The sequence below is a fragment of the Olea europaea genome, chromosome 16 (assembly GCF_002742605.1).
Source record: "Olea europaea var. sylvestris chromosome 16, O_europaea_v1, whole genome shotgun sequence".
NCBI classification, from domain to species: domain Eukaryota; kingdom Viridiplantae; phylum Streptophyta; class Magnoliopsida; order Lamiales; family Oleaceae; genus Olea; species Olea europaea.
The window spans coordinates 3,824,938-3,837,853 of record NC_036252.1 but is presented as its reverse complement, the minus strand read 5'-3'; the positions used below and the strand labels follow the sequence as shown (position 1 = coordinate 3,837,853).

The following is a 12,916-nucleotide window of genomic DNA, read 5'->3' as shown; positions in this document are numbered from 1 at the left end:
GAATTAGAGGGTTTTCTACCTTTCGAACTAACTCACGGCTTAGAGCGAGAAGATGGGGAAGATGGACTGAAAGCACAAACTGACTCACGGCTTAGAGGGTTTTCTGTCTTTTGAAAAAACCGGATCTTTCTTCTTCTTGGAAATGGGCCGTTGTTGGAAATGTGGCTCACGTGGGAAATAGTCGGAGGTGGAGAAATTGGCTAGGCGGGAGACATTGACTGGAGTAATTGCCAAATTTCCGTCTTGGGTAAAATGAGAGAGGAGTTGTGCTCTGTATATAGGGAGCCCCTGAGAACATATAAAATAGAGGAATAGGTGGGTATTTTTTTTTACAATATTTTACTCACATGAATCCTATCTATATACCTATGTAAGTATTCCAGAGGGGTTCCTATGCACAAATGGAAAAACTCATCAGAGAAATGATGGTTCGACAATTTGGGGTTCAATTTGTCTCCAAAATCGGTTTTCTAATTTCATTTTCCTCCAATCGCCTTTTTGTTTTTTCATTATTGCCACGTCAGCCATTAATATTTACTCTGTAAACCACCTGGCAAACTAACCTTGTCCGTTTAGCTTTTTCACATTACTAGTCGCTATCACGTGCGTTGTATGAATTTTGTATTTATCGTATTTTTATTAGTGTATGAATTTTAATTTTTTTGGAAAGTTTTTGAAGTAATATCTAAAAATATTTCCATGATATAAGAAAATAATTGTAATTATTTTTACAATTGTATAGCGGTATGTTATTCAGAAAAAATATGCTCGTATATTTCATTCTTGAATAAGAAATATACAAACTATTTTGCTTATATTCTTTGATAGTGTTAATATAATTGAATTGAATGTGAAGATTATATTTCTCAATTTTGTGTAATTCAACAGGGAAAATTGCAGCCGAAATATCAAACCTTTCGTTTATTAGCAGACTTTGTCCAAACCTTTGATTTGTACCACCGTCAGTATTAAACTTTTAAAAAATATGCAGCTCAAGTTCGAAAAGACGATTTTCGTCTGTTTGACCACCAAATCCGTCAGTTGACTCTAGAAATTAAAAATTTAATAATTTGACCACATAAGACAAGGCTAAAATGGTCATTTTAACATTTTAATATAAAACAATAAAAAAAGGAAAAAGGAAAATTGGTCATCTCCTCCAACAACCCCGCCCCCATCCCCCAATCCCACCAAAACACAACACCACCCACCATCGCTTGCTACAACCACTCACCATCGCGTGCTACAAACATTCACCGTCGCGTGCTACAACTACTCACCACTTAAGGAAATAGTATCTTTCAAACCCCGATTTGCATCCCTTGAAAGCTTCTATAATTCATTTCCACCAAATCAAAACTTACAACGAACCTTGGAATTGGAAATAAGAAATTGCTCCTTTTCCAATTTCTAAATCTCCTCATTATTTTCCATTCATGTTCCATGTGGAACTTGAGTTAGATAATGGGAAGTTTTTACTTCAAATTTTTTATGAGTGGGAGTGGAGACAGTGATTTACGGGTGTGGTCGGACGGTGGTGGCACTATCGACGATGGGTGGCGGGTGGTATATGGCGAGACTGATTTTCCCCATTATTGGATAGGTGGTGATGAGAAGAAATACATACAGAGGTTGTATGTGTATATATAGGTTTAATTAATTAATTTATATTAAAATAGTAAAATGACCATTTTAACTTTGTCTTATGTGTTCAAATTATTAAATTTTTAATTTCTGAATTTTTAATTTCTGGGGTCAACTGACGGATTTTGGGGCCAAACAGACGGAAACCGTCATTTTGGACTTGAGCAGCATATTTTTTAAAGGTTTGGTACTCACGGTGGTACAAATCAAAGGTTTGGGCAAAGTCTGCTAATAAACGAAATGTTTGGTACTTCTGTTGCAATTTTCCCAATTCAATATTGTAAAATTGAAAAAAAAAATTCTTCTCACAGTGCGGAGAGAGTTGAACCAAGGGCGGAGTAAAAATAAAAAAATAAAAAAAGGTGCGGAGAAAAAAAAATATTTCCGCACAGTGCAGAGAGTTGACAAAATTTTCGCACAGTGCGGAGTAAAAAAAAAATCTCTCCACACAGTGCAAAAAGATGACAAACCAACTCTCCACACAGTATGAAGAGAAAAAAAACTCTCTGCACTGTGCAGAGAGAGTTAATTTCTTCGCACATTGTGGAGAGTTGGTCTGCACCATGACAAAACTCTTCACACAGTGTGAAGAGGAAAAAACTCTCCGCACAGTACGTAGAGGGTTGAACCATGTGCGGAGTAAAAAAAAGTATGGAGAGAAAAACCTCTTCGCACAGTGCGGAGAGAGTTGAACCATGTGTGGAGAGTTGACAAACTCTTTGCACAGTGTGGAGTAAAAAAAACTCTCCACACAGTGCAGAGAGATGACAAATCAGCTTTCTGCACAGTACAAAGAAAAAAACTCTCCACACAGTGTGGAGAGTTGTTTTTAAATTCCTTAATTACAGGTCAACTTTCAAGATTGTAAATTTTTCGTATATACAACGAAATAGAGCTGAAAAATATGGCTCAAAATCAATTATGTCTTCTTTAAATTCCAGTCACAGCTCAATTTCTGAACATACAAATCATATTTACGGTATTGGAAATGAGTTTTCTCGTGATTCATACAATGAAACAATATGTGAGTTGTGCCAAGAAAGGGATATTGATAGTACCATAGCATTGATTTCACAAATGGAGGCTCTAGGGTACCACATAAATTCAATAGTTTACACTTGCTTGATAACAGCTCTTAGACATTAGAAGCGGATACAATTTCCAATGAAATTATACTTTCGGGTTGTAGGTCAGGAATTAAAGTGTTCAATGCATTATTCAAAAGTTGTTTGAGAAAATGACTCTTGAAACTTGCAGATAAAGTCCCGAGAGTTTTTGTTTTTCTCTTCACACTGTGCGAAGATATAGTTTGTCATCTCTCTGCACTTTGCGGAGTCTTTTTTTTGCTCATGTGTGGATATTTTTTTTTCTTTTTTCTCTCATAGAGTTTATATATACTAAAATTATTATTATTTTTTTATGTTGTTGGCATGACGCGTGTGTGAAGAATATTTGTCAATCAGCATAAACAGTTTTTTTCACAAAATGCAAAAAATAAAAATACATAATAAATCTTCTTATTACGCTAATAAAATTACAATAAATTTTTTTTACAAATAACATAAAAAATCATTTTTATCTTCAACAAAAAAAATATATTTAAAAATTAGTAATTTCATAACCACTTTTTTTTTTAATTCTCGAAAATACAATTATAAAAAAGGAAACAATATTGAATTACAACATTTAATACTTAAAAAATTTAATATTAAATAAATTTTATATATTTATAACAAATTATAAATCCATATATACAGTTTACCGTATTTACGGACAGCTTACTGTATATACAGCTTACTATATATGCTGCCTACCGTATTTGCAACTTATCGTATTTGTAGCCTATCGTATTTGCAAACAACTTACCGTATTAGCAAACAACTTATTGTATTTTCACCTTACCGTATTTGCAGCTTACCGTATATGTTGCATACCATATTTGTAACTTATTATATATGTTGCCTACCGTATTTGTAGTTTACTGTATTTTTATATACCGATTTTTACACTTACAAATATCAAGAATGCAGAACACCGTTTATTCACTTACTAAACCGAATTTCAGAAAAATTTCCAAATTTTTTTTTCAACATAAGCATAAAATAAAAATATTAAATATATATGAATCACAAAATATAAATGCATATGAATATGATGCTCAATTTTCAATTTTCCAATATTGAATTACACAAAATTTAGAAATATAATATTCAAATTTAACTCAATCATATCAACACTATCAAAGGCCCTGTCTGGCTGTGATTTTAAGCTGAATTTGGACCGTTGCTGATCAAAAATTGCACCGTTGGACAATTTTTTAATGGAAATATTCTGACATCTTTGCAGTACAACAACAGGCCATTTACTCTCATTTTTCCAATATTACCCCCGTCATTACACACTCTCAACTGCCAAGATTCTCTCCCCCTTTTCCTTGCACCGGCACCTCACATTTCCCATATTTCTCTTCCTACAAACACCCGCCGACGAACTTCCAGATCTAGTCGTAAATATTTTTTTCCTTCAATTAGCGCTCTGGCAACACAAAGAAGGAATTTTTTCCCCGTCAAATCCTATTGTCTGAGAGTTTTTTTCCCCGTCAAATACGGACTCGTGTTAGGCGGTAGACGACGACGAACCTGCTTGCCGGAATACAGCTTGTGAGCTCACAACATGGACCCATATGTCCCCTCAGTAAGTGTTTTCAGTTCCAAATTTTTTGTTGCACCTACAGAACACACAATTTTGAACTAAACCCAACTTATTTAACGAACTCGTCTTCGCCGTTTCTTGTCGCAGACGGGTGGAAACGTAAATTCGTCCACCTCCAACCCTTTTCCCAGCATGACCCAACCAGTACCACCAACGCGCAAGCACGCCCAATGGAATCCACATGAGAACCGGATTTTCATTGCCGCGTGCGAGACGGTGATAGCCGATGGTCACCGTAACGGAAAGTGCTTCATGAAACACGGATGGGACCAACTCATCCGTTTGTTCAATTCGAACTCCGGTCACTGTTGGACGAAGCAGCAGCTGAAGAATCATTGGGATGGTCTTCGAACGAAACACAAACATCTGATGGAGCTTATTCACAGTACTGGAGTGGAGTACATCTCCAAAACGGGATATATTGCTGCTTCCGACGATTGGTGGGAGAGAAAGATGAAGGTACACTGCTTAATATGGTCATTTTTTGCATTTTACAAATTAAATTGCTTTCAAACTGGGAAACTCGTGCAATGTCCTGCTATTGATTTTCTATTCACTATGGACCCTCCCCAGTCAGCATCTTCATAGTTCTCAGGATCCTGATATTCATTCTTTTTGCATAGACTTGCCAAGGGATTTTCTTAAATTTGTAGGTTCAATGATTGGAATTTAATCATGAAAATAGTGCGAAAAAAGTAAAACCGTTAGATCTTGAAGAAGGAGACATGCTATGCTGTCCTTATGCATGTTTGGCCCTCGTAAATATTGTCGTCTGTGTTCAATATATATCAGTAACCCTGATCCATGATTTTGGAGTAATTAGGTGAGTTTCACTAGAAATGTTGTGTAATTAGGCTGTGTTTACAATCAGAAATCCTAAATATATTGGCCCCATATGGGATAAATAGCACATTCAAGAGGGAAAAAAAGAGAATCGATCGCCTAATAAGGTCAGGAAAATAGCCAGTTTTATTCTTAAGATTCCGGCTGTATACACATGGGATGACGTTTCTTTATTATAAATCACCAACTTCTTGGGAAATCTGTCTAGAAGCTTAAATGACCATCTCATCTAAAAACATGAAAAACTATTGATTTGTCTCCTCAGACTTGTAATTTCAATTTCAAGTGACTATTGAACGGCTTTGAGGCATGGGGCTCTGTTTCTTCCAACACTCAAGGTGACTTACTGACTATTACTTTCGATATGCACAACACAGTTTATTTTTCAAATTTTGAGAACCCAAGTTTCTATGCTATGTTGAAACCATTGTTGTTTTGAAGCATTCTGATGTTCAACTTCTTCTGCATGTATAACAGGAGAATAAGGACTACAAAGAATTCAAAGGCAAAGACTGCAGGGAGGTGTACAGCCTCAAGGTGCTATTCGGGGATGCATATGACAACGATAAGTATGCAGTCACACCCTCAACAATGTGCAGGACAGGCTGCTCCATGTTTGAAGATAGTGGACTCGAGGACCTACGCGACAGTCAACCGCTTGACGAGGAAGGCACCGGGTCAAGTGATGAGAGCGAGAAAATAGAATTGGCTGGATCCAGTGCGGACATGTCGAGGCCGCAAAGTGGGGATAAACGTAGGTCTGGCGGCAATAGCAAAAAAGGTAAGAGAGCAAAAATGTCCGCCTCAGATGTATCGGACGCTGTTAACCGTGCTTCCACTGCCAGTGAAAAGGTAGCAGCTACAATCAACAATTTGCTGGGTCCTAATGTTCCAGACGCTCATGAACGAGATGTTGTCGACTGACCGACTGCACAAGAAAACTGATATGTACTTCTGGACGTTGAGCTTCCTGTCACTGAGGTGTAATAGGGAGATACTTGCAATGCAGGAAGACGCGAACGACAAACTGGACTGGGTCGAGTGGAGCTGGCTGGAGCACAGAAAGGCTCATCCGAAGTGAAATCTGCGGCACGAAAAATTTTCCCCTTACAGCAGTTTTATGTAGACATTTTTAATTGTGTGTTGTTTTTTCATTTTCATTTCGGCATGTCTATGTGAACAAAAATGGGACTTTACTACTAAGTAATCTCACGAATCCACAACTGCAATGAAATATTTCATGTCACTTTCAAAAGATTATGTACCTGTTGCCATTGCATGCCAATTACTATACGTGCCTAAACATTAACTCATTCCAAGGGTCCTATTCATACAATGACCCACAGTTAGTACACTGACCATCAATTGAGTCAAGAATCTTTTTTTTTTTCATGAGCTTTTCTTCCTGCCAATGTCCATTTTAATTTGTACTAATGACAGTAATCTGTGGAGCAACGTCTATTAAAGAGAAAGTGCAACCAGTCCTTTCCATTCTCACAAAAACTTGAACTTCCAAGGAACGTAGCTTTGTTTTTTTTTTTTTCAGTGCTTCTTTTGCAATTACTAAGTGAAAATGGCGAATTTCAATTTCAACTGTGTGCTTCTGCCGTCCTCTGAATGTATAGATGAGATCGGAGAGGATGAACTTCTGCAAGAGCTCGAAGAGGACATCATCGAGTGGTTTCGCTACTGCAGAATGTCCTCTATAGATGTGGCAACTTACTATCGCGAACAGAGACGTCGAATTAGAAGATTTCCCTTCGCGAGGAACGTACACATGTTTATGCTAGACGCCATGCAATGTAATCCCGAACAGTGTTATGCAGAATTCAGGATGTATCCTGCCATGCTGCGTACGTTCACTCATATACTTCGTGACGAATATGGACTGCGTAGTGGCCAGCAAGTTGATGTGTATGAACAAGTTGGAATGTTTTTATGCATATTAGCCCATGGAAAGGGCTACAGACAGGTTCGAACTTTGTTCAATCATTCTTTGCAAACTATTGGGCACTATTTCAAAATTGTGCTTGATGCCGCATGCGAATTTGCTATACGCTTCATCAGACCTGATCCAAACTATAATCACGGTGCGGAGCATCACGTACCAAATTTGAACCAGCATCCGCTATTCGAGAATTGCATAGGTGCAATTGACGGAACGCACGTGCAAGCTATCTTGCCGCGGGACGAACGAGTAAATTTCATCGGACGCAAGGGCATTGCAACACAAAATGTTCTGGCAGCATGTGATTTTAATTTATGTTTCACATTTGTGCATGCAGGGTGGACGGGAACAACGCATGATTCACGCATGTTAGCTCGGTCTATACATAGTCCTGAAATTGATTTTCCCCATCCTGCCCCGGGAAAATTTTATATTGTCGACTCAGGATTCGCCCATAGACCTGGGTACATGGCTCCATACAAGGGTTCTGATATACTATATCATTTTCAGCAGTTCTACGACAGTGAGATGGGTCGTAGACGAAACTTTCGCAACGCAGGTGAGAGATTTAATTTCAAGCATTCGTCGTGCAGAAACGTTATCGAGCATGCCTTTGTTGTGTGGAAAGTTCGGTGGAAAATACTCGATCGTATGTCCAGTTATAATTTCAAAATGCAAACTGCTATTGTCCTAGCCACGATGGGTATACACAACTTCCTTCGACGGGCAGGAGTTGTTGACGAAGCGTTCACAAGGGTGGAGACAGATCCGGACGCGACAGAGGTAGAACTTCCAGATGAATAGGAGCAAGCCGCTGCTGAATTGAATGCTCCAGAAACGCAACGAAATGAATGTGATCGTTTCCGCTACTTTTTGGCTCAAAGTCAGTGAACGTGTATTCATATGTGGTTGAAAAGTAGTTTTGAAAAATAAAATGGTTAAAAAAGTGGTTTGGAAAAATGTGAAAAATAAATTTATAACTCCTTTTTTTCTTCTTCTTCGTCGTCCGAATTCATGCCTCTCTTTCTTACTGTTACTTTTTCCTCTCGATCAATTAATTTTTTAAATAATCTAATAAAAATTTTGACGTCATTTAGAAAATTTCCTAATAAATTTAAATTTTTTTTTATCTAAAAACATCATTAAAAAAATTAAGAATTTCGATAACAAGCTAATTTTAAAAATTTATCGACGATTGTACGATAGTCAAATACATAGATCTTTTATATTCTCTCGAAGTTCATTTCGAGATCTATATTATAGACATATCGAATGATCAAATTTTTTTTTCCTCCTTATTTATATATTTTTTTAAGTATGAGATCAAATTTTTCCTTTTTTTCTTAAGGGTATTGCACAAATTTTTTTACACGATTTAAATCGTAAAGATATTGCACAAAAATTAGTAAATGGGGAGGGGAAGAGAGCGGTTCTGTTGTGCATTATCGATTTTTTTCAATTTTTGTCATGTTTTTTTTGCTTTTGGTCAAATTGTGGTCTTTTTTTTTTTTTTTTTTTTTTTTTTTTTTTTTTTTTTTTTTTTTTTTTTTTTTTTTTGCTTTTAGTCAAATTATGTGGGCCCATGCACCACATTGTTGTGGTTGGGAATTGAGTGGATGTCATAATGACTGCAAAATTCTCGATCAATTTACATGACAAAATGAGGAAAGATAAATAATGAACTCCAGGACAAAATGGTCACTTTTGCAAATTTTTACAAGGCCATGCACGTTGTTGCCTGACAGTGGGCCATTGTGATGTGACTGGAAAATCAATTCTTGTGGAGTAAGAATACAAGCAAAATAATTTGTATAATCTCGTATATTTCTTATTCAAGTATGAAATATACAAGTATATTTTTTCTAGATACAATACTGTTATGGAATTGTAAAAATAATTTGTAATTATTTTCTTATATCATGAAAATATTTCTAGATATTGATTCAAAAACTTTCAAAAAAACTAAAATTTATACACTAATAAAAATACAATAAATGTAAAATTCGTGCAACGAACGTGACAGTCACTGTGCGAAGAAGTTTTTTCTTAAACTTCGCACTGTATGGAAAGTTTGTCAACTCATCGTACTGTGGGAATTTTTTTTACTCCACACTGTACGAAGAGTCCGCACTTTGTGAGGACAGTGTCCACACAGAATGCCATCTCTTCGCACTGTGCGAAGAGTTTTGCCATGGTGTTTGCCATCTCTCCGCACTGTGCAAAGATATTTATTTTTTTTATTTCGCACTATACGAAGAGTTTTTTCCTTTCTTTTTTACTCTGCACATGGTTTGTCATCTCTCCGCACTGTGTGGAGAGTTTATTTTTATTTTTTTTAAAGCTCATGTGCGAAAAGATTTATTTATTTATTTATTTGCTCATGACAGTTTATATTTACTAAAATTATTATTTTATAAATGCTAGTGGCATGATGTATGGAAAAACATTTGTTTGACATAATTATTTTTTTAATGCTAGCGAGATGATATGTGGAAGAACATTTATTTGACATAAACAAAATGGAAAATAAAAAATGATATCATGCATAGTAAAATTGGATTCATTTACTATTGTATGAATAATAGACATTCTTTTCCCTTTTTATTAGAAGTTAAATAAACCACTGTTTGCAAAATGAATGTCGTAAAAGTCTTGCACAAAACCCCTACTAATTTTGGGTGGGTTTTATTGAAGAGGGAAATAAAAATGATGCATTTCCCTTTTTTTACCTTTTCTAATTTATTCATTTTCTCCATTTTTACTAAGATTTAACAATAAATTTGACGAATCCTAACGACGGTGGGGGTTTTTCGCACAAAAGGTTTCAAATGTGGAGATTTTATGTGAATTCCAATAGGTAGGGATATATCACACATGAAAATAAATCTAGGGGGTTTCCTGCAGTTGATCCTTAATTAAATGAATATGAATATTAATTAATTGATAATTAATAATAGCAAATACATGCACGAACAAAAATTTTGTAGTATTTATTTCAATTTGTAATTATGTTTCATGTGGTGAAAGCAAACAAGTGAAATGAATATGTCAAATGTACATTGATAATAACTAAATAATTGACAAATAATTCATGAAATATTGTTCAAATGATTAAAGAAAATATGATACATGAATTTTAAATAATTTATAATTAATACCACGAAATACATACATGACAATGTGCTAATTAGCATATTAGCATACATGAACGTGAATAATAAAATGCAGTATTGAATGTGAAATTCTAATTAGAATTAATGACATAAAAATGTATAAATGAAGATGAATTAATTAAATGAATGTGAATTTTAATTAATTGAGAATTAATAATAGTAAATTCTTACATGAACAAGAATTTGTAGTATTTATTACGATTTGTAATTGGGTTTCATATGTTGAAGGCACACAAGTAAAATGAATCTGTTAAATGTGCATTGATGGTGGCTAAATAGTTGGTACAATAATTTATGATAATATTAAAATACAAAAATAAGGTATTATTGAAATAATTGAATTGTAATAAGACTAAAATCATCTAAAAAATGATTCTCACTTGATGCCTTATTATTGTTATTATTATTATTATTATTATTATTATTATTATTATAGATTTGTCCAAAATGGTCATTTGGAACACTTGAGAAGGAATAGATCCAGAATATCTCTGTCAAAATTTAAAGATTAGAGATAAAAAAAAAAAATGGAGAAAAGCAAGGGCTAATATTAGGGACCATTTGCACCAAAATCATAATTAGGATTCTGTGTGGGTTAGGCCAAATTTTTATCATCCAAACCCAATCCAATATGGTTGGTTCGATATAAAATCAAATCAATCCAACCCAATTATCATTTATCTATTTAAACCCAACCCAAACCAAACCGATCAAGTTTGGGTCAGTCGGTTTGGGCTTGAGCCCAATTTAAATTGGATTCGATTATTTACTCGGAAAATTTCATGAGAAAGATATTAAATATGTCATATTTCAAAACTAGGAAAACAAGTTTCAAACTTTAAAAATCAGATTTTTATTAAAATATATTTATGGTTTAATCAATTTATTAAATATATTTAGGTCACATGTCTATACAATTTGGTCACAAATTAACAATTTAATTAGTCACTTATTATTTTTTTGTCACAATAAAAAGTTTTATGTCACAAATTATTTTACGATCCTAATTCAAAAATTTTGTAGGTCACAGTTTGTTCATCGATCACAAATCAAAAAATTAATTTGTCAGGGATTAATTTTTAGTTACAACTTATCAAATTATTGCTTACAAATTATTTTTCGGTCACAAATCGAATATTTAATAGGTCACATGTTATTTTTCAGTCAAGAATAAAAAAAATTATTGGTCAAAGATCATAAATATTATAGGTCACAACTTATTAGATAATTACAAATTATTAATTTTTTAGGTCACACAATATTTCTTCGTCACAATTATCTTTTTCATTGGTCACATATTAACCAATTTACTGGTCATAATCAATCAAATAATCTGTGATCATCACCAACACTTATGACCATCATTTCAACGCTGCCTCCAACAGCAGCACCACCACCATCACCGCCAAAATCATCACCATATTGGTCACAAATTAACCAATTTATTAGTCACAACTTTCAGTCAACCAATAAACCCGTCACATACACCCACACCCCATCCCACCACTCCAAAGCACCGCACTATCGCCAACCACCACCAGTGATGTTGCCCATTGCCACCACCACTACAACACCAACAGCAGCCACGCCCCATCCCACCATTTCAAAGCACCGTACCACTGCCAACAATAACCAGCGACGTCGTCCACTACCACCACCGTCGATATCACCACCAATACAACACCAACAATAAAACCACCACTGCGATGAGCATCGCATTTGTGACCAATAAACAGTGGCACTAAGGCACCATCATCACACACCCAACTCCGAAACCATCGTCTCTTATGCACTACATGTGACCACCACCTCTACCACCACAAAACCACCTCAAAAATAACCACAAAAATACCACAAGAACCACCACAAACCTATCACCAAAAAAAGAAAAAAAAAAAAAAGAAGAGCCACAAACCATAAATATATCTCCACTGCCACGCATAGCGCACTCTTAACCCATCATCTCCGCCTAGGCTGGTCGCTGCACGCGACCGGATATCTAACCCGATCGTCGCTGTGGGCGGCAAACTCAAGCGTCGTTTAGCTGCAATGGGTTTGCCGCTCACAGTGTCTGATAGCGACAATGGATTCGAGTGGCTTCAGTTCGATGCCGACGCTCTCAGGTTGAGAGGTGAGGCGGCGATGAGAGTTGTTGAGAGAGAAGGATGGAGTAAATTGATTAGGGTTTTGGGATAAAAATTGTATATTTAATATTTGTAATTAAATATGAAATATCCGATTTGTGAAATGTGAAAATTCCCACCTGATTTTAGAATACAAGATTTTACACTAAGGTTTCCTGTAATTTCCACTTATTTTTCTATTGAATCTACACAATTTTTTAGAGTTCAAAATTACTTAAAACGTCTTTTGTTTCTAACCTAAAAAGGGATTTTTTTCTGAAAATTAATTTTTGAATAAGGATTTTTCAACCATTTTTTGGGATTCATTCATTTTGTTATCATATCCTTAATTTTTAATTTATCATCAGATAAATTTGCATTTGTACATAATATCCATGTCAATCGATTTATCTAAAAAATGGATGTTTGTAAATTATAACTTATTTTCTTGTTTTTACACTATTTAGTTTTTT

At 35.0% G+C, this 12,916-nt stretch overlaps 1 protein-coding gene across 1 annotated transcript; it reads left to right on the top strand.

Annotated features, from left to right (window-relative positions):
* The first annotated feature begins 6,772 nt into the window (after window positions 1-6,772).
* Window positions 6,773-7,951, top strand: LOC111412506. The gene has a single exon (XM_023043447.1). It carries the CDS (start codon window positions 6,773-6,775, stop codon window positions 7,949-7,951), a length of 1,179 nt encoding a protein of 392 aa, XP_022899215.1.
* Window positions 7,952-12,916: the final 4,965 nt, after the last annotated feature.